This window comes from Meleagris gallopavo, chromosome 4 (assembly GCF_000146605.3).
Source record: "Meleagris gallopavo isolate NT-WF06-2002-E0010 breed Aviagen turkey brand Nicholas breeding stock chromosome 4, Turkey_5.1, whole genome shotgun sequence".
NCBI classification, from domain to species: Eukaryota; Metazoa; Chordata; class Aves; order Galliformes; family Phasianidae; genus Meleagris; species Meleagris gallopavo.
This window is the reverse complement of record NC_015014.2, coordinates 61,704,336-61,730,829: the sequence shown is the minus strand read 5'-3', so window position 1 is coordinate 61,730,829 and position 26,494 is coordinate 61,704,336. Positions and strand designations below refer to the sequence as shown.

General features: G+C 37.6%; 1 protein-coding gene across 1 annotated transcript in view; it reads left to right on the top strand.

Moving 5' to 3' along the window:
- LOC104910869 (regulator of G-protein signaling 12-like) overlaps positions 1–26,494 on the top strand; it is a 26,735-nt gene extending 241 nt beyond the window's left edge. The window contains 10 exon segments of the mRNA XM_019615163.1: positions 374–616; positions 619–641; positions 1,575–1,648; positions 2,612–2,738; positions 3,664–3,760; positions 5,120–5,196; positions 5,708–5,861; positions 8,438–8,596; positions 8,599–9,054; positions 20,202–26,494. Of these exon segments, the coding sequence (XP_019470708.1) occupies positions 374–616; positions 619–641; positions 1,575–1,648; positions 2,612–2,738; positions 3,664–3,760; positions 5,120–5,196; positions 5,708–5,861; positions 8,438–8,596; positions 8,599–9,054; positions 20,202–20,566 (1,775 nt within the window). The 3' untranslated portion in view covers positions 20,567–26,494.

Genomic DNA, 26,494 nt, shown 5'->3' with positions numbered 1-26,494 from the left:
TTTTTTTTGAGGAACCTGATGTCTGTAGGTATTCTTGTCACTTAAGTGTTGATTCATAATGTGCCAGTGATAATTATTACCTCAGTGGATGATTCTTGGGTATAGACACTTAACTATTAGGAATCTAAATAAGGTTTGGTTTAGTTATTACACTTCTTTGATTGGTAGTTGTTCTCTGTACCACTAGAATCCTGTAATCTGTTTTACACACTCAACAGTCTACAGCATCATCTGTTCTCAAATTAAGATTTGTGCTGTGATATTGTCATCTGATGTTTTTTTCTTTCACGATGTACATTCATTTGATATTACGATATTCTGGAGGATTTCAAACATTTTTGAAAGTATGGACTTGAGTTGGTTTGATTTATAGAGACTCTGAAAGCTTATACATATTCCCAGTTTTTCCATTGGTCATTGACTTTCTTTTTTCTTGTTAAGTCCGAAGCCTCCAGACTGCCTGCATTTGTACCAGATAAAGAGAAATCCCCCAAGTACTGCTGCGTAAACCTTCCAGATGGTTCATCCAGCAAAATGGCTGTTAAATCTGGGTTCTCTATCAAAGAGGTGCTGTCTGGGCTCTGTGAGAAGCATGGCATTAACATAGCTGCAGTGGACCTTTTTTAGTTGGAGGTGATAAGGTACAGCATATTTTTGTGCTTGCTTTTTTCACAGTTATTCATAAGAAGCTCTGTTCTCTCAATAGTAATATATATTTCCTGATTCTCCCTGGAGCTTTACATTGACAATTCTAGTTAGTAGAAGGAGAATTTTAGTGAAACTGCAGTTGGAGTAACTTTGGTTGTGGTATCCACACTAGAGAAAGCAAAAGAGTTTATAATAATTTCCTCATAGTAATAGATTAATTTAGATATCTAGTTCATGTAGTTTGTCCAGGGGGAAGGGTTGGAGTGTAGAAGTATTCACATAGTAAAACAGATGTGTGATATAGATTGAGCTCCATTAAGGACCAAAAAAAAAAAAAAAAGAAAGAAAAAAAGCTTTATGAAGATGAATTCATGCTGGAATTAAGGTACAAATTTTAATACTGAGGAAAATTTCCAAGGAAGCGGTTCACCTTGATGGGGGTGATGTCTCTTATTCCAACAGAAGGGTCTGCAATTCAGGAGGAGAAGCTGTGGATCTGAAATGCTTATTATTTTAAGTTTATGATTATGATCAATCTAGATGATAACAGTGAAGAAGAGTGATATATATACATAGTTAGGTGCCTATTCTTTTAAATCTTCTAATGACTGCTAACTTCCCATATTTTCTAATATATCATCCCTTATAGTAGTTTAAGTTGAAGGATCTTAGCTTGTTTTAAAACACTGCATTCCCAAGCACCTGCTGATGGCAGTGGAAGCTGAAGTTTGATCATGGTCTCACAATATACATTAATCTTTTAACTTATTTTAAATTAATATCCACTAGAATGCATGCAACCTATACTGATAATTTTCTGAGTTTCCTGGAAAACTTTTTTTAAACTTTTTTCGAAATAGCTGTTTTATATTGCATATTTAAAAATCAATTTGTTCTTTCTTCTTTTCCTGACCCGTGCCCTGTAGCCACTTGTATTGCACCAAGACAGTAGCATCCTGGAGTCTCGGGACCTACGCTTAGAAAAACGCACTTTATTTCGGTAAGAGTCAAAAATACCTTTTCTGGTATTTTCCACCCCAACTTGTTGTAAGTGCACTAAAGTATATTGCTGGCTACTTTTGCAATGCAACAGCAGTTAATGCCTAAAAGAATTGTTCTGAATCTTGTAAAAATATTTAGTCTTAATTTGTACTATGAGTTTCTGTTTAAATAAAAGTGTAAGTCCATTTTTACTTTGAATTGTAATGAAACTTAAGCAGGAGAGAGCCCTGATATTCCATAATTTTTGAGCTACTTAACTGCTTTCTCTACAAGTGAGATTAGGATACCTCTAAGAGGTAATTCAGGCAAGGGCAATCAGAGTAAGGATCAGTGAGGAGAAATATGAGTACAGGACCACTTCAAGCTGACTAGAGCAGTACCAGATGAGTTTTAAATGCTGAAAAAGGAAATTGTCTGCTGTGCTCTCTTAGATGGAAGCAGAAGTTAGATGCCTGTGTCTCGTTTAGAGACATCTAAATACTTTGTGACCTCGGTGTCTTAACTGATCAAGCTGGAGCTGATGTGAACAGCAACAAGAACAAAATTTGTCCAGGCCCATCTCAAGTAATGGACTACTTGAGGTACTTGGAACAGTATGTTGTCAGTTACTCTGACAGTGGGAAGAGATGTTTTTCTTCCATCCAAAGCTGCAGCATGGGCATGGAGTTACTCTGTAGCACTACTGGACTATAATGGCTGGAGCAACGTCAGAGGGAAGGGCCATGGCGTGTATTTAGTTGGACTGGGGATCACCATGCCATTAGGTTACTTCATGCTGTCACTCAGCTTTGGCAACTGAAACAGTGGAAATTTTATTTGTATTGCTTTTGTGCTAGTGAAGTTTCATCATATGCAGTTAGTAGTTGTAAACTAGTGCAACTTTGCTGTCTATTGGATTTTATATATTTTTAACACTTTATTAGAATAATTCATACCTACTGTGGCAATTGGTGTGTTTCAGGCTGGATCTGGTTCCAATCAATCGATCAGTTGGTTTGAAGGCTAAACCCACCAAACCGGTAACAGAGGTCCTAAGGCCTGTGGTTGCAAAATATGGTTTAAATCTTAATGAGCTTGTGGCAAGACTAGTAAGTATCTTTTGATGTAATTCAAGCTATAATATTTTCTGTCTGGAGAAGAGTATGTGATAGTTCCTGAATTTTTTTTCTGCCCTAATAATTAGACATCATTACAATCTGTACTTAGAACTATGTATTGATATGGAAAATGAAGGATAGTCATAACCATTATGCTTAATACCAGCTACCTCAAAGCTTTAGTCTGTTTCGTATTCTTCTTCCAAGTAAATCTAGCATCTGAAATAGCAGAGCTTGAACATAGTTTTTCTTCCAGAGCCCAACTCTTCCGTTTGCTAGCCAGTGGAATTTGATTGAGATTGGTTGAAGCTATTATTCTGTGAATTCCAATTGTCCTGGCAATCATGGATTCAAATCCACATGGAGAAGATTTCTGCAAAAGCAGACTAACTTCACTTGTCTACTTCTAAATACTGACCTAGCATTTCCTAGCATTTTGTTACAATGAAATATCAGGAAATGAAATTACATTTTGTGGCATTTCTGGAGTGGCTGAACCACTCCATGTTTTCCAAATATCTGTAGAACACTTTGGTATAAAGATAATTTCATTCAATGAAATTATGAAATTACAAAAATATGTTTAATTTAGAATAGAAAATGATCTCATAGTTCCTCTACAAAATGATTGGCTAAACATATACAGTAATGGTCCTGGATTCTTTGTGTGTGCTCATAAATTGGATTATTTTGTCTCTTTGTGTCTTCTTTTCCCCAAATACCATAAATGAGTGATTGTAATCAAAGTAACTGAACAGAAATGAAATAAACATTTCTAGAAAATGGGAGGAGGACTTACAGAGGTTACAGTGACACAGAAACTTCTCATTTTCTTTAAAAAAAAAAGTCAAACTGTGTAAATTTGCTCTGAAAACAGCTTTTTCTCTTTTATATACAAACTGTGATCTGACTTTAGAATGGTGAGCAGGAACCACTTGATCTTGGTGTCCCTATATCTAATCTGGATGGTCAGCGGGTTATTCTAGATGAAAAAGAGCCAACAAAGGGTAGAGGTAAGGTGCTATAAAGCTTTTATTTATGATGTCAAGTCATTCAATAAGCTGTACCTGCTTAGTTTCTTCTGTTGACACAAAGATAAGGTAAATGTGGTTAGATTTACACATGTAACATGTAGCATGTGTTCTTTTTTAAGAAAAAAGGAACACCATTTTAAAACATCGGAGTATAAGTAAATCTGTTTGTATCAGATTCTTTACCATTGCTATAAGAAATTTTGCACAAGTAATACTTGAGTAGTTCCACATACACATTTAAGGCTATAGTTCATAGTCTTACTAATGAGAATAAAATGCCAAATAACTTCTGTGAATTTGCCAGTTAAGTAAAAATAATCATTTTGTATGAGTGAGACGGATGCAGTTTGTTCATCAGCTGTATGTACTGCTATGATAAGCCCCCTCCTTAGCATAAGGAAGTAGCAGAGCCTACATCTCAGTTCTAAAGCTTTTAGATTTGGTGATAATTACATGATTTGTTATTTCTGTGGACAGAAGCATTTGAAAAATGTATGTTAATCAACTTCAGAGCAGCTGACAATTTTTTGGCACAATTAATATGCTAGCTTAATGTAAGTGGCCTTGAGAATAAAGATTCAGTTTCATTAGAACACATTTCCACAGATGTAGAACATGTAGTTTTAGAAATGAAATTACATGTGGCTAAATTAAATTGACTTAGCACAGAGATCCTCTTTGAAGAAGACTTATGAGAGAAAATTTGAAGGTATTTTTGAGGAACAGCAGGTTTGTCATTTTTCTAGGATATAAAATCAATTGCCATTTTGAAAAAAAAAATATCTGAATACTCTCAAGGATAATTAATTTAGGAATTATAAATAAAATTGTAATCCTGTGTGCTGTCAGCTATTATTAAAGCTGAAATCATAGGCTTTAATAGGATCATTCTAGTAGTTGGCTCATTTTGTGGCACTTAACAGTGACAAAGGGCTGTGATTGGAGAACGTGAAACGTGACCTGTCAGTGGTCTTTTCTGATTTTTTAAAAACTTGTTGCAATTGAATTTTCTAAATTTGAGAATTAGAGACTGAATTTGAAATGGAGATTTGAAACCTATTTCATATAAATTAACAGTAAATTTAGGAGAATGTAAATGAAACTTCAGAGTCTTATACTTTGAAAGTACTGCTAGTTTAAGGAAAAATTGAAGATGAGAGGGAGGTTCTTGTAGACTTTGAGAGTGGAAGTGTAAGGGATATCAGCTCTGATAGCTATTTTCTGAGTATACTTTTGTGAAATTTTAAAGCAAGAAGTCTGTTTTGTGCATCATTGTCACTTAAATGTTACTTTGGGAAATTATTAATTTGTAGTTATAGAAGCAATGTTTATGTTTAGTGTTTACAGATAAACAAAAAGGTGCATCAGTAAAACAGAGTGCAACTGTAACTACTTCAAGAAATCAAGTATCTACTGTAAGTCTTCTGCAATGATTTTTCTCCTTCAGTTCATCTTTCGTTTCCTTCTGGAACTGTATACTGAAAGTTGCATTTATCCATGATTTTGAATCAGCCAAATTGTGTAACAAGATAGAGCATAGCTGTAATTCATCTGGGATATTTCCACTGTCAATAGCATTTATCTCTGAGAACTTCTGTCTTCATGATGAATCCAATAGCTTTCTCTATTTGTATTATTTATTTATTTTGGCATCATAAGTTTATCTGTATTTAAAAATTATTGAGTTGCTCTGAAATTCAAAGGTCCTTTTTGTAATGTGATTTTTTCCAAGTAAACAATGTTATATGATTTATATGTTTTTGGCCAGTGTTAAGGCAAATGTGTTTTTGAAGTAATCAAGGTTAAACTAAGACATTGATTTTGGTGGTGTTTTCAAAATAACTTTTTGTTTGCTTAGACTGTATTATGAACATAATGATATAGCCTAAATGTAAGTAGTATACCTTAACTTTCCTTCTAATGCAGGGAGAGGGAAGAACTCTAGGAAAGTCTAATTCTATCAAAATGAAAGGCGAAAATGGAAAAAATGCTAGGGAAGTCCGGCTGTCAAAGAGAGAAGAATCTATTGCAAAGATTGGGAAAAAAAAATGTCAGAAAATAAATTTGGATGAAGCAGAGGGTATGTGAATTTTATATAGCTTATGTAATGACATAAATAATCTTGGAAAAATTAGAATTTTATGTCTGTGTAGGAAAAAGTACTGTGTGTTTAATACTGCATTTTGAAAACCTGTCATGAGCTTTGTATTTTTGTTTGATACTGTTTGAATTATAAAAGTTTTTGAAGCTGAAGGTAAAAACCAGTTTATGAAGTACCTGAAGATAGGCATAAATGCCAAGTGGGATTTTCAAAAGTGAAAGATGTCTAATTCCAAATAAAATGAAAAGAAATTGGTTACCCAGTTGCAGCTGAATATCCCATTTGACGCCCCTTGCAACTTTGCAAGGTATGTAGAAACTTGTCTTTCTGTGCATCTTCACATAAGATTCTGTAGAAGTGAAAGGTGTTCTGCACAATTGTGAGGACCCTAACTTACTCAGGTAGCAGTTTTGAAATGTTTTGCTTAGGTCTGTTATAGTAAGGGCAGTACAATCTGATGATGACTGTGGAGTAAGAGCAGAAGCTTAGCTGACATTCAATAACTGCTCTGAAAAGATAGTTACAAGCAGAAATAAGTAAAGGGGTTATTGATGAAGGCATTGGAAATGAACTTGTAAGAGAAAAATGTTGATGGGAGTGACAGGAATAGAAATGATATAGCAGTAGAAATGTTGACATACCACCCTCTGCCCTAGGATAGTAAAAAATATATATATCAGAGGATATACTTAACCTATATGTTAATATTTACGCTAATGTTAACTAATATGCATATCCAAAGCCTGGTTATGCATAGTTATAAAGCAAATGAATGTTCACCTGTGAATAAATATCCACTGACTGGAATGGAAAAAAATGCTGCGACTGATACTTTCACTGTAAAATAGATGTTTGTTAGCATAAGTGTTATTACAAAATATTAGTGCATTTTAAATTATTTTCTGTTGCTTACTATTTTGTTAATTTGTTTTCAGTATTTTAATATCTTCATTTTTCTTCCTAGGGCTGAGTAAAACATTAACATAATTTGAAAACTTCAGAATTCGAGGCTTTCACATTTTATTTTGAATGTTGTGAAATTTGTCCAAGTTTGGAAAATATTGCACAATGTTGTAGACTGTTTTTTTTAATGGAAAAACAAACAAACAAACCCAAACCCTGTCTTATGAAGTTTGAACTTTAAGAAAGGAATGTTTTTGTACGACACTTTTCAGAAATGTTGCATGTTTTAATATGCATACTGCCATTTTGCAAAACTTTGGCAATAAGAAGCATTTTGAAGCTTCCATCTTGGCTACATTCAGATTATATGGCATTTGACAAAGCATGTTTTAAAAAAAACAACATTTTTATACATACATTTCAAAGCCTGCCAAATAGGATTAGATTATAAATAAGGTCATACAGATGCAAATGCGTGACTTTGTACTATGCTAGATTAACACTAATAGTCTGTGCTGTTTTTTTGTAATGGCTCTTGCTTTGAACAGTGCTTCTAAGCTGTGTTGAAACTGTTGATTTTAATTCATCTGTTGGAGATGGCATTTCTAAGTATCTTTAATACTCTATAGTCTTACTGCTTTTTTTCTTGGAAAAAAAAAATAGGATATGCAGAGACCCTATATATTAAGAGTTACATATTTTTATATAATTGGTACCAAAGAGTTTGTCTATTGTTGCAATGCTTCTTTTTTGAGGAGTGTTATGATTCTCGGCTTATGACATATAAGTTTCTTGTTGCCAAGTTTTGAGGCTTTCTAGAAAAATGATGTTTTACAATGGATGTTATTTATATATAGAAACATTAAAGCATTGGGCATCATTAAAGACATGATCAGTAAATCACTTGTAGTTGTGTTAAAAACTCTATAAAAATCCTTGCCCCATCATTCTTATTAATAGCTCTTTTGATGGTTATTGACTACCTAAATGCTACCAATTCATTGCACTGCAGAGTAAAATGGGGTTAATTAAATCATCATCTGATCATGCTCTGTGATGATAACATCCTGGATTAAAACTACACCATGAACTGAATTTGAACTGTGATAAAATATTATTAAAGTGAGAAAAAAATCAATATAACAAAGAAGTTTACAACATTTTGAATCTGAGCTTTCAAATGGCATGACTATTTTTGAGTTAAGATGGGTAAAGTACCATCCAGAACATAAAACGTGAACCCATTGTTAGTATGAACAGAGCCTTGTTTTGTATAAAGAAGTAGGAAAAACAAAACAAAACAAAACAAAAAAACCCCCAAAAAAACAAAAAAAAACAACCCTGTATGTGTACAGATTTATTAAACACGTAAAATAGGAAATAAAAATAGAAGATGTGTTCAAGGCTCAGTGAATTGCAGCTGTTCTAAACTGCGAAACTCTTACAATAGCAATCCTGATGGTCTTAATTATAGAGATGCTAGTGAACATTGCTGCAATTGAAAAAGTTCCTAATTAACACGGGATCTTATTTCAAGGCAGCATTGAAAGAATTGAAGATCTTCATGGAAAATAAATGTTCTGAAAATTTACGTTTTAATGGCATTGCACTTTCTGACAAAAACTTGTCAATTTTGGGTTTTTCCCCAATAGAATTTTTTGAACTCATATCCAAAGCTCAAAGTAACAGAGCAGATGACCAACGTGGACTGCTAAGGAAAGAAGACCTTATTCTTCCTGACTTTCTTCGTTTACCACCCACTGGACCAGAACCATCTGCATCTACTCCAATAGGCCCTAAAGGCCTCAGCAGGCAAGTTTCAAAAATGATGAAAAGGATGGATGTACATCACCAAGTGGAAAACAGGAGCCCATACAAAACTACAATGAAAATTCAGTTAAGAAAATGGCTCATTCAGAAAATAAACATAAAGCTGCTTTAACAGCACTCCACAGTCAGAAGAGTTTCAGTGTTCCTTTTAATACTACATTGTCTCCGATTCCACATGCACATGAGAACAGTGCAGCAATATGGAAAAGGCAGTCAAGAGAATTACAGGCTGAAGGCATACAGATGATAGACGATGAAAATGTGGCAGACTTGACTCTTGTTGCTGAAGGAGATATTAGTAGCCCAAACAGCACTTTGCTACCACCGCCGCCACCACCACAGCCGTCAGAAGTCAGTAAGCTCACAGAAGCCAACTATCCACCCCCAACTCCTTTTGCAGGTAATCAGGAAAAATCTGGATATCAAAGATCCAATTCAGGTATTTCTAGATTTTAATAGTTTTTCTTTTTCGTTTTATGTAAAACTACTTTTCCTTGGCACTGCTGATCAGTATTTGAACCCATTAAAACAAGGAAGAAAATCTCTCTGCACCTTAATTTTTTTTTTTTTTTTTCCAAAAAAGATTTTCTTTGCCTTAATCTGTCCTAACTGTGGTATTTCCTGTTGCCTTTAAAAATGTGCGTTTGTTTGGAATTGGCATGTGGCCACAAATTGACACGTGCAGACAAACCTTTAAAATACCTCCGTATGCTATAATTATATTATTCTTTACCCAAGGGATGCAGAACAGATTATCAGGATTTTGAGCTGTGTAACACTGTTATGCTATTGCATTCCAGATTTTCTGATCCATTTGTCATTATGAGATACACGATTAGGGTTTGGAATTTTATGTGCTTCCGAAAGATCCCTGGTTATGTTTTGGAAATTGCAGGATTGTATATGATTAAAATCTGAAATAGATAAATGGTAAATCAACTCTAATAGAATTAGATATTTTTAGTCAGAAATAAAACTTTCACTTTTTTTTTTTAAACTCATATTTTGCTACCCAGGGAAGTAGGTTATGTCTATCACACTTTCCCCCAGAACAGTCACAATGAAATAGCTCTTTCTATTAGATTATTTTAAAGAAATTATGTAACTTTTTTTAGGATGCAAGTTTCATGGTCTAGCAATATCACAGAGCAATATTAGCCCAAGGCTGAAAAAGAAATTTCTTTATAAACTTGGACTCCAATTATATCTGCCATTACCAGAAACAAGAGTTTGAAGACTGTGGGTGTTTTGCCATTGACATTTTACAGTCATTGTACTGTACATTTTTAATGTAAAATATAAGAAGAGATATCTGTGCTACATTTATTTTTGATGTTTCACAAACATATGGTGCCATAATTTGTATGATCACATTTCTTTGTGATGTGGGAATATACATTTTAATTATTTATCTTTTTACACAGAGTATTTGATACTGTTCTTTATCTGTATGGTTGATGATTTGTAAATACTTCTTTGATTGTTGGATGCTTATAAATGGCAATGCAAATTATTTCATCCTCTTGATATTTGAAACAACAAATTCCTTTGTTAGTAGTATTTGAGAAATGTTCTATAAGCGCTACCAATTAATTTCTGAAACTGAGTATTGAACAGACTTGTAAACAGTGCCTACAAATACAAAACCAGAAAATGTACTTCAGACATATTGATGTGTATATGCATAGATTTGTGTTGGTGTCTTTCTGGTAATGTGATGAGTGTACAACATAGGTATCAATTTGCATTATTTTTCAGTGAGAACTGTTTAAAACAAACCCCATTTGCACTTAAAAAAAACTTCATGAATTTACAGTATTTTAATGCATGCCCTACATTTCTGTGTAACCACTGAACTGTAGCCTTCTCTTTTCCCACTTTCTACTTTTTACTTTGTAGAAATCTTTGTGTAGCTTTCACATGTATTTTGTATCTTTGTTCTCTCAGGAGTAATAAATTATAGACCTAGTTATGCAAACTGGTTTTAAGCTTTGATTTTCTTCATTATTTAAAAACGGTTCTCTTAGTTCTGGATTAAGAATTATGATTGAAATTTTCTTCTAATAAAAAAAATAACAAAAAACAGATTAATTTATATGAACTAGCAATTGCCATGAGACAAAGTAGACAAACGTAATATTTGTTAATAATTTAAATATCAAAGGCAAGTACTGTCTTGAGGTGCTGACAGAGGTCACGTTAAATCCTGAACATTTACACGTGCATCACAAGGCAGCTAAGAGAGGAGATTTCTTTTAAATGAGTCTTGAAAGAACTCCTGAAAGGAGAGTCTCTTCTGTCTTTGGGTTCTTGGGCTAAACTTTATATTCATTACTTTTCTTATTTTAAACTCAAGCATTTCTTTCCTTGTCCTTAAGAAATGAACTGGTGATTTCAGTTCATTTGTTGTGGAACGACCAATATAGCAACCTCTTTACTTGGTAATTGTGGGTAAAAAATGAAGGGTTGAATGGGTACTGGAGATTTAATGGTTCTTCTCATTCTGAGAGGTGAGTCCTACATAACAGTACTGTGAAGCCTAATTAAAATAAAAAAATAACTGTGTATATATATGTACTGCTGAGAAGCTTATAGTGCTGTTACCTAGGCCTCCTTGTGTTCTGGGCACAGATTAACCTATTCCTAAAAGTCACTGTATTCCCACATAGCTGTGGGCTTCTGTGAAATATAATGGAGTAGTTTATGTCCTTTTACATTTTGCCTTTAAAAATCATGCAGGCTTTTCCACAGAAAATTACATATATCCTACATACTGAATTATTTTAGGCTTTCCTTTACAGATTTGAATTTTCATGTGTTCCACCCAATATACTCTACTTTCTCTGGTGATTGTGTTTTATTTTTTCTGTCATAGTCACCTGAGACTTTTAAGTAATCAAATGAAGTAGTTTTGCAAAACTAAAATCTCAGTTTCTCTGTATTGTGACAAACTTTTTTTTTTTCTTCTTTTTTTTTGAGGAATAAAAAAACCTAAATAATGGAAAACATCTTTCTTCTCTCTTACAATCTTGGTGCATACACTAACTCTGTTTTACACTATTCTCACTGTTTTACAGGAACTGTAATCTACAAAAAAACCCTGAATTTATGAAAAGTTTTCTATTTTTGTGATTTCATGGAGTTTGCATGGAAAGACTATTGAATGATGTATAGTAATCCCAATAAAGAATGCTGGAAGCTATCTCCAGTCAATAATCAGTTTCTAAAAGGACAAAATCTTTAATAATGGATGCTTTTTTAAGTGCCTTAATGGTTATCCATTCATAATCTCCTCTCAATGGAAAATGTGTTTTTGATTGGTTTGTTACATTAAAATGGTAGGAGGAAATGAAAAACGGTGACCACGTAATTTGAAGTGGCTTCATTTCAAATTGATATGGCATGGATGCTTGTACTATAAGTACGCATGTCGGGTTTATATCTGCAGGGAAGGGGCTGGGGTGTGCAAAGCAGCCCCTTGTGCATAAGTGTTGGGCTGGGGACAACTGTCTGACCCCAGACTGGTGGTGCAAAGCCAGGCCAGTTGCTGTGAACGATTCCCTGTAAGGAGGAACTCTTGAGTAATCTTCATTTGAAGATCGAGAAGGCAAAGTAAATGACAAAAAACAGACAATTTAGGGTTGCAGTGCTCAGAGCTTTTGAGAATAATTTTTCAAGCACATCTTAATGCTAAATAAGTAGAACAAGTATTACTGTAGTATGATTTAGCTATGAAGTACATATTATCAGATCAGTTTGCAGCACAAGAATTGTTCCTAATTCTAGTTGTGTTACTCAGATGTGTTTCTTTACTTTTGAATGAGCCTAATAGTTCTGGGACATTTCCCACATCAAAAATTGGAGCTTTCTGGATAGGAAGATTACTTCTGAAATACACTTAATGCTTCTACATATAATGTTGCTGATATCTAGCTGCAGAAGAAATAATTATTGTTGGGTGTAATTGGCTTGGAGTAATGCATTTGTTTCCAAAAGTGTTAAACTACTGATTTAATCTCTCTGGGTATAATTTTTTAAATTGCATGGTGTAGTCCAGGTACTTTAAATGTAGTCCTCCATATCCATCAGTTTTTCCCAGATGGTTAAGCACGTTCCCTGTCCAGGTGAGAAAAATGCTTAAGATGAAGTTACAGTTAGAATTGCCTTCTGAGTAGGAAGGTATTTATTTGGGTGGGTGATGGGCTTAATGGAGCAATTCAAGCAAATAAAAATGTATTTAAAAATCTCTGTGTAGATACAAAATGGATTGTTGGGTATCATCTTTGGGGTAACGTCATTTAGAAGCATCTGGACAATGCTCTCAGACATACAGTCAGATTTTTGGGTGGTGGTCCCGTGTGGAGCCAGAAGTTGGACTCAGTGATCCTAGTGGGTCTCTTCCAATTCATGACTATATGAAGATAAAGAGCCAGCCAGGGTGAGCAAAAACAGGATGAGCTTTCTGCAGTAATGCTTACACAGCATGGATCTGTAAGATAAGGGATGAATGGTGAGACCTGTAAACAGCGGTGTCCCCCAGGGGTCTGTGTGCTGGGTCCAGTCTTGTTCAACATCTTCATCAATGACCTTGATGAGGAGATAGTGGCCACCCTCAGCAAGTTTGCTGATGATACGAAGTTGCGAGGATTGGCTGACACGCCTGAAGGCTGTGCTGCCATTCAGCGAGACCTGGACAGGTTGGAGAGCTGGGCAGTAAGAAACCGGATGAGGTTCAACAAAAGCAAGTGTAGGGTCTTACACCTAGGGAGGAATAATTGCATGCACCAATACAGGCTGGGGGATGAGCTGCTGGAGAGGAGCTCTGCAGAGAGGGACCTGGGCATCCTGGTGGCCGACAGGTTGGCCATGAGCCAGCAGTGTGCCCTCATGGCCAAAAAGGCCAATGGCATTCTGGGGTGCATTAAGAAGAGCGTGTCCAGCAGGTCGAGGGAGGTGATCCTCCCCCTCTACTCTGCCCTGGTAAGGCCTCATCTGGAGTACTGTGTCCAGTTCTGGGCTCCCCAGTACAAAAAAGACAGGGATCTCTTGGAAAGAGTCCAGCGGAGGGCCACAAAGATGGTGAAGGGCCTGGAGCATCTCCCCTCTGAAGAAAGGCTAAGTGAAGTGGGTCTGTTCAGCCTTGAGAAAAGAAGACTGAGAGGGGACCTGATCCAAGTTTATAAATATCTGAGGTGTGGCGGCCATAGTGGTGAGGCCAGGCTCTTTTCAGTGGTACGTGGAGACAGGACGAGGGGAAACGGACATCAGCTGCAGCACAGGAAGTTTCGCACGAATGTGCGTAAGAACTTCTTCACGGTGAGGTGACGGAGCACTGGAACAGGCTGCCCAGGGAGGTTGTGGAGTCTCCTTCTCTGGAGATATTCAAGTCTCGCCTGGACGCCTACCTGTGCGACCTGGTGTAGGGAACCTGCTTTGGCAGGGGGGTTGGTCTCGATGATCTCTAGAGGTCCCTTCCAACCCCTACAATTCTGTGATTCTGTGATTCTGTGTGAATTTAGGCCATATACTTGGAAACAGGTATTTAATTTATTCTGAAGAATCTGCTTGTTTCTGAAATAGGTGAGCAGTATCATCTTCAAAATTAACTCACTTCCTTTCTTATTGGGAAGAGCTCTGAGAAGCAGGATGGTTATTACCAGTGCTGGGATTTTTCTCTTTGAAAGCGGATGCAGAAATAGAATGCTGGGTGGACTCAGCCTGGGGCTGGCTATTGTTCCCAGTGTCAAAAAAAAATCCCCACTGCTCTTTTTCATTATTCACAGAAAGGATGCAGGACATTGTAATGAAGGAATCAGATAATAGAAGCTGGATTTCTAGGACTTTTTTTGTCTGCTAAACTTTTCGGCTTTAAGGGTAATAAATCCTAAGTGCAATCAACTTTGTGAAAGTTAAGGAGATTAAAAACTCACACATACATCTTCCAGAAGAATGCTAAGTAAGCTTATTTTTGTAATAAATTCTGTAATGGTGTATGCAACTGATATTTTACATAGCTCCTTAATTGATGTGGCATTTTTAGAGAAAATCCAGCAATGTTTCCTCTGCAAATCAAGATAAGCATAGAAGTGAAAGCATGCAAGGAGAAAATAAGAAGAAAAGAAGGGGATTATAATTTAAAACCGTACAATTATTGTAACTAATAATTTCTAACAAAGGTTCTTGTCCAGCAGTTATATCCTTACTAGCTATGTGTAATTTTATAGAAGGTAATTGGATTTTTAGATCAATATAAAGAAGTATTCAGAGGGATCCAGCAATACTAGGGGCAGAATCTGTTAATCTCCTTTTAATCAGAGCATGATTAAATGAGAGAATTACATGTAGTACATGACAGAGATCAATAATAAGCAAAGGAGAAGGAGAATTATGCTAGGAGTAGACAACTGGGAAGTGAGGAAGGCCTTGAGGGATAATTATTTGAAATGCAAGCTGATTTCAGCCAAGCAGCACAGTACACATTGTAGAAGGAATTAGCAAATTATCTTGCTGATTGGATAAAAAATTGCAACCTCACTTTGAACCAAAGGCACACAGGCTAAAACCAGATCTATTCAAAAGCATGACTTACATTTGGACAGTGAAATGAACTTAGTTATTGCTTGAAGTTAACTGGTAGCCCTGCTGAACCACATCTTAGACTCTCTTAATTGAAAAATAATACAGCAAATGGCAGATTAAATTGACTGATTCGTGTTATTCAGTCCACTATTTCCCAATATTTTACTCTCAGCAGTCAATTAAACTGACTTGTAAAAAGAACTGATGGAAAAGCAAAATACTGGAAGATCTCAAAGAGGGATGAATATTGGTAGACTGCTGCAGAGATGTTTTGCCATGTCACGCTTGGAAAACATTCAGTTGAGAATTATTTCAGTTTTAGCAGCGAAGAAGCAGGAAGTTCAAATTGCCCAGAGTTACTGAGGGCTTGTAGGGCAGTCTGGTTCAGAATTCAGAGCTTTTCAATTTATTTCATCTCAGACTGCCCCTGGCCTTGGAGTGATGTGTGGAGGTGCCTACCACTGCTGTTGTAGCCATGTGAGATCACCGTGTGCCTGCCTTGTTTGTTCTCTTCATTCTATGCATTGTTATGCATGGTGGCAGTCACACCAGCTCCTCCTTCTGTGTTGTGTTCTGTTTTTCCTTTCCAAATAATGCCCTGTGCTTTTGTCTTGCGAATTCTTTTGAGATGAGAGCAGTGAAAGAATTTTTGTCCAACCTATGATTCTAGGCTTAATGCTGCAAATGTATTCCAGAACTTTCCAGTGCATAAGCAAATGGAAGACTAATATGCAGAATGCACTTACTTTGTAGGATAATCAATTTCCTAGCTTGATACCATCGTTGTTTGAGAATCAGGTTTCAAGGCACCAACCACATGATGCAGTTGTTTTATCATGAAATACAGCTTATTAAGTCAAATTTCCTTAGGAAACATTAAGCAAAAGCTGTAGTTAGGAACATTTATATTAGATCCTGTTTCTCCGCAGGGATATGGCAGTTAAGAGATGAAAGGAAGGAAATTTTTGAAGGGGAATTTAACCTGCGGAACTCTAAATGTAAAGTATTCTCTTCCCCTCAGAATCACAAATCACTTGACAGACTTTGAAAGAAACATGCTTACAGTGATAACAGTACATCAACCAGCATGGAAGTCATTTTTCCACCACTTAAAAGAATCCATAGAATCATAGAATCACAAGGTTGGAAAGGACCTACAAGATCATCTAGTCCAACCGTCCTCCCATTACCATTGCTACCACAAGCCACTACACCATATCTCGTAGCTCCTCATCCATCCACATCTGGGAAGCCTAGCATTTTGAAGTACCACTTCACAATGGTTCAGAAGAAGAAGAGAGAGTGCCGTTTCCCAGAACAAAACTGCCCGAGTGCACGTAGCTCAAGGAAAAGGGATGCTCATACTGAGATATTTCATCCAGGGGAACACTCCTGAAATGAGCACCACAAAGCTCCTTATGAGTCTTATGGAAAAAAAAATCTCTCTGAGCTAGCACTTGATGGCCTCAGGACAATTGTACTGAATGAGGGATGAGAGCAGTATCTGCACAGACTCCCAAATTACAGAACACACCAGTCTATGCATTTGGATCTGTCATTTGAAAATGACTAATTATATTTGTTGGCGGTATGCCTGTTGGTATGCTTTCAATAGTAGCTCCTGAAAACACTGGTGATTTCTTTTCACAAGAGCTATATGTGTTATGGAATACTTCAAACAGATTCTTATCTGTTCTAAGTCATTGCAGAATCATTAAATGAGCTCATTATATTTAGCTGAAAATCCAATCCTCTCTCTCTGTTAGAAGTTGAATGTCTGGTAATAGTAATGAGCAGAATATCCTTTTTATCTTCCAGTAAAACCAAGAGCCATCGATACAGTAAAAGATTTTGACAAGAAAAACAGGATTTTAGCAAAGCCGGAATTTGAAGTAAAATGATGCATCTATATGGAATAGGTGTCTATATAGAAATGGGATTGGAACAGTATTTAACATTCCATCATATATGAAATTCACTAAGTATGGACTGAAATATGAAGTACACAGAGCTCATGTGAAACAACTGCTTATATTTATTTAAAAAAATGATGTGAGTGGAACTGGTTCTAATACTGATCACTTAGAGGTGCTGAATTTCAGATCTGATCTAAATCGTCCTGTAAGGAGTCATCATAATTAGGGTGGCACCTTGAATATAAATGGACCTAATAACTGCAGCACAGAAATATCAGCATTTGCATCACATCCATTGGAAACTGTGGATGAATCTATAAATCCTAACACCTCCATTGGAGTTATGGTTATTTGATCCTATTATCTACATTTGATGGTTAATGTTGTTGCTGAAATATCCAGTTTTCTTGTGATCTCATCTTTGCCTGGAACTTGGCCAGATGCTCTACTGGTGTTAAACTACTTGGAAGGCAATGTCTTCCAGTATCTTGCTTAGATTTTACTTAGATCATGAGGATTATTTTATGCAGAAGAACAAAAACTCCCTTTGTCTACATCCATAGAGGCAGAGGCGGGTTTTCCATAATCATAATGTTAAAATCAGATAGCTTTAAATTAAATGTCAGGAAAGGAGAAATATTGGTAATGGACATTGGAAGATCAGCCAAGATGCTGCCTGATCATTTACCTTTTGAAAAATGCAGGCCTGTGTGCAGGTCTCCAGTTTAGCAGCTTTAAACCAGGTGGAACATATTACCAGGATCAAATGCACAAGTACTTAGCAGTGGAGCCAAAGATTACCGACTGATGGGATTTTGCTATTGCAGTCATATTGGAAACTGGTCTGTGCAACTAAAGCTGTAAGAGCTGGGTTTTATCCGTTCTGAAGTTAGGTGAGTGTCTGACAAATTATATTCAGGAAGATGCCATGCAAATCCTGACGAGCTTTTATTACTTGTGCTAAGTGGCCTCGCTTCCTTTGTAAATGTTTTGTTTTGAGAAACTGGGGAAAAAAGCAAGGTAGTACTTTTCCAGTGTAGCACTACTCCTGAAATCACCTTCCTCCTTGGCATAGATGAGCCAAGGTCTTTTCTGCCCTGCCAGGAAAAGAGAAATCATCTTCACAATATTATCCCTCAGTAGTTCTGCATTCTTCTGAACCAGTATTTCAGACAAGGCCCTCTGTGTTTTCCTCCCATCTCTGGTAGTGATTTATTAGATTCTTCAAAAGGATTGCTCCTAATAAAGCCATTAGTAGAAAAAACTGCTCCTAATACAAGCTTGTTCCTCATCAGATGAGCTTATGCCTTGTGAAACCCGAGAGCTAACAGCGGCCTCATTTTTGCTTTGTTCCCAATAGGCAGCTTGAAAGCCTGGTTGCTCCACTGACACTGCAGTTCTAAGCCTTCTGTTGGCGTTTCTTATCTGCAGATGTAGAAAGGCCTAGCAGCCAAAGAAATACAGGAACACTTACACCTTCCGTAGTGTTCCTTAGCATGAGTTTCCAGAGATGTTTGCTGAGCCCTGTGAATGCCAACAGGCCGTTGCAGAAACCTTCAGTTTGGTACTGAACTTGAAGTTCTACAGAGCTTTGGTACCTTACCACACCATCACAGTTCTTGCTCTGCACTGCATTTTGTAGGATGTATTCTTAATAATAAGATTGAGATGACTCATGCTCTCTCAGTGCAAACTGTTTGTTGTGATTTGTCATTAGTACAGCTTTTTAGAAATGAATATCCCTTCTTAAACAACATGAAAGGAGAGTCAGAGATTTCCTCAAAGGGCATGGAGCAGTAGATTAAAAAGATCCAGATCACCATTCATTATAGCTCTGTAAGACAAACATTCAAGAGTACAAGAATAGCATTTTACACCACAGCCATGCAAACAGCAGTTAGAGTTAACCTGATGTTCAATTTGCTGTATGGAAAAGTAAACATGAAATGTTAATACAGTCCCATTACAGTTTAGCTGTAATTGCTGGGCTAACAGGGCTGAGAAAGCTTTTTGCCTTCTCTCTGCTGATTTGCTTCTTGGCTGATTTGTTTGGAATTTGATATAATTCCTCTAGATGTGGAAAAAAAGCAAGCACTACTGATGTGGAACATATGAATTACTGGTGGAAGGGGTTGCACTAGCTAAAGCACTATCATAATATTGTATTACTTAGAATTTTAACTTATTTTCATTACATAAAAAGTCTTAATCCTTGAGAAGGCCCTGCAGTGATTTGATTAAACAGTATGAAATTGCTTTTTGTCCTTTTCATCTTCCTCTTTCTCCACATCAAAAAGTCCTCAATAAAGATGATTATATTCATAATTGTTAGTTAATTATTTTTCTAACAAAAACTGCATACAGATCAAGCACAGAAGATTTTAAAGCTAGCTTTGTCATTTAGCCTCCTAGTTGATACTCTGCAGTTCAGCACAGCAAACTGAAACTTCAAATCATCCTAAATCTATTAGGGAAAGATTAGCATCTAGCCAAATAAAATGGTATCTCAGCAGGAATCTGGTGTTAAAGGACAATCCAAACAAGGAGCATTTCCCTTTCTGCCCCAGTGGAATTTCTGTATCCTCGTCCTTCACGTTTGGTTTTGCTTATGTGAGAGTTTTGTTCTAGGTGCGTACAAATTTACACCGAGTAGATTTTTTTTAATGGAGTTGTGCTAAATAATGCTAAATTAAGTCAGATCTATATTGGCATTACATATGCCTTTGAGATCTGTTCAGTTTCTTGCTTGGTACTTCGGGAGGTCTCCATGTTCATAGACAGAGTTACAGAACAGCTTGGGTTGCACAGGACCTCAGAGATGATCCAGTTCCAACCTCCCAGCCATGGACAAAGTTGACAGCCTATGCGTCAGGCACTGGATCAGTTTGACCAGGGCCTCACCCAACCTGGCCTTGACACCTCTAGGGATGGGGCACCCACAACTTGTGATGGGGCAGAGGAACATCTCAGCTGCTGATCTACCTTCAGGACCTCAGAGGAGGTTGCAGTATGGAAATTGTTCGAACCCAGAAGATATGTAACTCTTTTGTTTTGTGGTTTTTGTTTCATTTGTTTCTAATTCTTCTATCAGGTGCAAACCACAAAAAGAGAAAAGATTCACAGGGGACTTCAGGGAACCCTGGTGAGCAGACGTCTCTCAAACCAAAGGCCAACAGAAGCGTTAATCCTGCAGGTGTGAGGGAGAGCCTCGGTAAAGAACTGCCTGTGAACAGGATTATTGATGTGGATGGGGTCAAACTGGAAGACACCGGAACACGCTCCTGTGATGACTCTGAAGGGAACCTCAGCTTTGAAGGTTACATCTCTGAACTGAGATCCTGCCAAGGGAGGATGAGGACTGGAGTTTATAGGACATCAGACCTTCCATCTCTGATTGCTGTCAAGAGTGAGAAGAGTAAGGGCACTGAGAATCAGTATAAAGCTACTTTTGTTTAAAATGTCTGCTTTTAATTATGAGCTCTGGTATTTTTGCCTGGCACCAGCAGCAGTGGGGATATGCCTTAGGGACATGTTTCTGCAAGTTTTAAGCTGTTTTCAGTACCCGTTGCCTTCAACGAGCCTACCAGACAGTCTGTTCTGATATGAGTTAGAACCTGTAGAATGAGAAAAAGGTGTTTAAATGAAAGTATTGAACAATTTGTTTTTGTTCTCATACTGTTTATATATCATTTTCCCTGTCATGATTCTGTTGCACAGTGCAATTAAAATAATGATTTCCCGCCCCTACCCTTCTTGTCTTTAGTAAAGACAAACTCACTATAAATTCCCCTACCCAAACTTTTTATTTAAGATGATTTTACTTTAATGTTCTAACGTTTTCCTGGTCTACAGGATTCCTTGTGTGCTCGGAGACTTTTGAAGTAGAAGTAAAATCAGCTAATGGTGTAAAGAGACTATGATTTTGTCTAGTAGATTATCTGACTGGATATATGCTCTAAGACATTTGTTACACAAAAAATAAAAAGAAGCCTGAATTTCCTGTGCTGAGGAATAAATAACATGTGCTCCTGTAGCCAACACTGGGAGTGTTCCCATAGCAAGAATGTATGTACTGATCACACAGCGGTGAGAGGGCCATCTAGGTCCCTACTGAGCAATGCTCTTGGTGACTTGGCTTTGGGAAAAGGTGGATTCTCTTCTGCTCTTTCAGTAGGCAATTAATTGCCACTCGTTCTTCTTGTCTGTAATACTTTCAGTTCATCTTCTAGCCTTAGGCAGTTCTGAGAAAGAAAAGATATTACTGAGCGTGTTACTTTCTCACATTCTTCTTTTCCTCTTTTCCTGTTTCTTGAGAAGAGGTTATGAGTCTGGACAAGCAAGAGGGTACATGGAAAGTGCTGGATCTCTGTTCATCTCTGATAGAATATTGAGTGCATATACTGAGATCTTCTGGTGGTACACTGCTTTGAAATTATTTTGGGACTCAGAAAGTCATATTCCATAGCTCCTGGGCTGCAGAGCCACACAAGGAGGCATTACTGTGACAATTCATTAAATTATTTTTCTTTACCCCTTCCTGCTAAGATCTACCAAGGATTGTGAAGTTTCAGAATAGCAGAGAATACTGGAGGCTGTTACTCAGATCCTTAAACTCAAATCTGTTTGTAATATGAGGAAGAGCTACGTAGAATTTTACAGCAGTAAATATGATTCTTAAAGCTTTAAATAAACTAAACACTCCAGTGATATAAATGGACATAGCACCCATTAGCTTTCAAACTTCAATTCTTTTTTCCCTAAAAAGCAATTTTGTGCTTATTGTTGAGGGAAATCCTCGTTAACGTTAGGCTCAGTGCAGCGTGTGGCCGACTGAAGGATGATGTGAGCTGTGAGAATAGCTGCTATTTTAAAAACCTGCAAGATTAAAACCAGCTTGAGAGCCATGCTAAAATCGTGGTGGTGTAACAATGTTGGATACTTGGGGAATTCGCAATAGCATTGTGAGGCTGTCAGTGCTCGATGGTATCTGAATGTTCTTTCCCATAGCAGTGAACGAAATGAGCTGGTTACCCGAGCCCAGCTCCCACTGCGGTCAAGTATCCGTGCCAGGGAAACACAGCTGGCAGCAGCCAAAGTTGGAGTGGGAGTGGTGAACAGGCTCGGGAGCTGATGCAGCCATCCCATGGTGTGATGGGCTGAGCTGCCAGCAGAGCCACAGTGCAGAAAGTGCAGGTTGGCTTTGTGAGACCTGAGAATAAAAGGGTAAAGGAGAAATGCTGCTCTACTGAACTGATTGCTCCTGTTGGTCGGTGGGGGAGGTTGCATCCTATCGTACTGTTTATCATCCTTACAGGACATATTGTAGCACAGCAGCGGTAGCACAGTGACTATGAGAAAATGCTTAAAATAATGATGCATTTTAAAAATGTTTTTCCCATGTTTGTTTCTTCTTACTCTTTTGGTAGTGTGTTGCTAATAATTGCTAATATTGCTTATATCAATATAATAATTGATATAGGCCACTTGTTTGCATAGACAGGTATCTCCCAGCAAATCAGGAGCTTTGCTCTAATCAGGACCAACGTGAAACCAGTGAAAGCCAAGAGAGGGCTTGGTGACAGGTGGCACATTTTGCACTTTTTGTGTGTTTTGGAAAATCGAATCCTGATCTCATACAGATAAAAACTTGAAACTCAGACACACTAATTAATCTCTTTTAATTCAACACTTCGTTAATCTCCAATCAGTATTTTAGATGAAACGATCTGTGCACCTACTTCAGTGACAATTGGTGATCAGTGCTGAATTCAACTGTAAAAACAGACTGCTGAAGGGTTATCTAAGGGAGTCCCAGAACACTTGAGTGCCATGAGGAGAATGGACAGGGACAGACTGTTTGCTTTCTTCTAAGACAAGAGCTAGAGGCCTTCTGCTGGTAGAAACGAGGTTTAGCTCCAAGAGGTGGTTCTTCACCCCTGAATATGAGACTGGTGAAACACCTTGCCAAGGTGCACTGGGGAGGTAGGAATTTTACAAGGGCAAGTAGTTGAAAGAGATCTACTGGGGCTACCAAACAGACAAAGCATGTGGGATCCAAGAGACCTCTTGAGCGTGAATCCCTTCTGCTTGAGGTGGGCAGCTGCATACCCAGAGCTCAAGTGGGCACAGCTTAAGGGCACTTGGTTATCCAACCTTTGAGCAGACTTAACAGCTAGAACTAGTTAAGATAAAGGTACAAAATTACAGCATGGGGACAGTGTATGTTTGCCCATAGGAAAGCGTACATTTATTTCATACGTTTCACAGACTTTTGAGGGCAGATCTTTAAAATTGGTCACTATTTTCTTTCTGAAAGCTGCTGAGCTGAGGAAAAAGCAGGAAAACAAAAAGGCTGTTTTTATATTGAGTGCAGCAAACGGTCTGACTGTATTGAGGATTCAAAGGGAATTTGACAGCAAGGAATAATAATGCTGCTTGCAGAAAAGTGAAGGATGTGGAAGAATGGAGTTTTCTTTAACATACGGAAAAACATTGGCACAATGCCTGGAAATCCTATAAATGAGGGAACATGGGAAAAGCCTTCATCCCTGCACTGCACTGCTATGCCAGCTATTGACCTATTATTTAAAACAATGACTTCTCAGCTAGGTCATGGAAATTCATTGCTTGGACTTATTAGCTCTCCTTTTCAATATCTGTCAGAAAAGCAAAACTGAGGAATCAGCTGCTTCAGGTTGTGGAGATAACAATAATGGATGTGCGTGGCCTGTCTCTGGCTAATATTGTCCTTGATTTTGCTAAGGATGTTGGCCAGGATTAATTACTGAGTGACCCAAATCTAATAATATAATTTTATATTGCCTCGTTATCCTGTGATTTCCACTACTAATGACATCTACTCGCAATCAAAGAAGTAGGCCAATTGAAGCGCTCCTTGATAGTGTAATCTGTTCTCTTGCCAGTTATTTCCTAAAGATAATCAACTTTTATGTGGCTTTATTTCCCTTTTTTTTTCACCCAGTTTTTCCCTGTTGAAACACACTTAAAGAGTTACTCTTAAGCCCACAATGATACGTACATGAAAAAGTTGATGTTCCCATTCTTTCATGTGGATTTGGGAGATCCACTGGCCTATATCAGTTCTTGAACAGTTCTTGAAACTATAAAAAAGGCCAGCTCCAGCAATATCAAAATACACTTAGAAAATCCTGCAGCATTCTAAATTTTATTGAGTATCCCAGTTCTCTCATATTTCACTTGTTGTCATGGCATCTGGGCTTCAAATTGAAGTGGTTTCAGCCTCACAGGCTCCACAACAGCGACAGTTATCTTGTTTATTGTTTTAAAGGCTCTGTGAAGAATAGAAAATATACATATAGGCAAACTTGAAAAGGGACTTCCCTCTCAGGATTACTACAGTACAATAGCAGTGCTCCTTGACAAGTGATTTGTGATATAACAGACATGCAAACTAAACCTCTGTGCAATTTCTCTCTTGGGGACTGCGTGACAAATAACTGCTGTTTTATGAAGGCACATAAACAGGCTTTGCAAAGGGACTTTGCAAAAGATTTACTGCTCCATGGGAAGGAGCCAGTACCTGACTGCACTGTGCACTTTCTCATGGCCCTGAAAGTCTTTTGGGGGCTATTTCACATCCTTCAGGGATGCCAGGTTCTTCTTGCACTAATTCTCTGCCTGAAAGATTTGGTCTCGTTTCTTGCATTTGCTACCATGTGCATTGTTTTATTCCTCCTCTTCTTATGCCAGAATTTAATTTCTTAGCAGAAAGCAGCCAAAAGGAGTGGCTCAGCCAGTAGCTTCCTTGTCTCTTTGGCACAGACATATTTGTGAACCTATTTTATCACTGGTAGACAGTGACAGAACAAGGAGGAATGGTTTTAAGTTAAAAGAGGGGAGATTTACATTAGATGTTGGGGGAAGATTTTTGCTGTGAGGGTGGTGAGGTTCTGGCACAGGCTGCCCAGAGAAACTGTGGCTGCCACAGCCCTAAATGTGTTCAAGGCCAGGTTGTATAGGGCCCTGGGCAGCCTCATCTCATGCTTGATTCAGTGGTTGGCAACCCTGCCCTTGGCCAAGGGATCTGGAGCTACACGACCTTTGAGGTCCCTTCCAACCCAAACCATTCTATGATTCTATGATTTTATTTTTTAGAAGTAGCTTGATTTTCACCACAAAACTGAAATCCTTGCTGTAGTTGTTTCTCAGCTGTGGTGCTACTGCTTATATCAACTCCAACAGAGCATTGGAAGTGAATATTGCCTTTTGAAATCATCTCTCCTAAGGTACTCTGTGACTGAGAGCCCAGATGCGTGTGTGGTAGTGGGCTGCAGCATCTGGAGTGCAAACACCCAAAGTTCTCAGAGATTTTGGAAGGTTTCCAAAGGCTCAGCTTGAGAAAGCCCCAGCCCAACGGCAGGTCCATTTCAATAGGTGCAAGGAGCCAAAACCGTTGCAAGCCCAAGACACTCCTCAATCCCCACTGCAGCTCATTGTGCCGGGTTTAGAAATCACTCTATTTTCTGCATCACTGGGCAGATTTCCAAGCTCTGTGGGAATGTAGAAAGCCCGTGTGACAACAGGGCTGCTCTGTGGATGGTGTGGGTGTTTGCCCTGCAGCAAAAACGAGTGTCACATCCAAATACTTCCGTCATTGTTGGAGCAGCATCCCAAAATTAGCAGTGTGGCATCAGGGTACTGAACAACCAGTGGGTTTGTGAGCCCTGAGCCAATGCCAATTAAAACACAGGAAAAACTTTCATCAATCTTACTAAAATACTTCCTTTCTAAAGACCCACCATTATTTTTAGCCAGGTTCCTCTGGACTTTTTTCAGAAGACTGTTATCTGTGGCACTGAGGGGCATGTGTTAGTGGGCTGGTGGTGATGGGCTGATGGTTGGACTAGATGACCTTAATGGTCTTTTCCAACTTAATGATTCTATGGTTCTATCACCTGCTGGGAAGTACTGGATGACTTTGTGTAAGCAGATCTTGCCTGTTTGCATTACTCAAAATGTTAACAAATCCAATGTGTTACACGTGAACTAACATGCTTTCTGAATTTCTTCAATGGATGATAAGAAAATTGTTCGTATTTTCTCATCTTAAGTGATGATTCTGTCATACAGACTAAAAATGAGCTTGTGATCAAATCAATGTGATTTGATTTACAATCAATGTGAATTTGATTTGTATTCTTGTTTTACTTGTGTTTGTGACTTTAAACTTCTATACAATGATTTTCTAATATGAAAATGCACATTGGACTAATTTCTCATGCAGTGTATTTCCAAAGTATTGAGAAATTCTGACCGCACAATGATGCTTGTAGAGTCTTAAGTGTGTCAAACTCATTTAAAATGTTTACTGTATATTAGTAAATAAATAATTTATATCTCTGA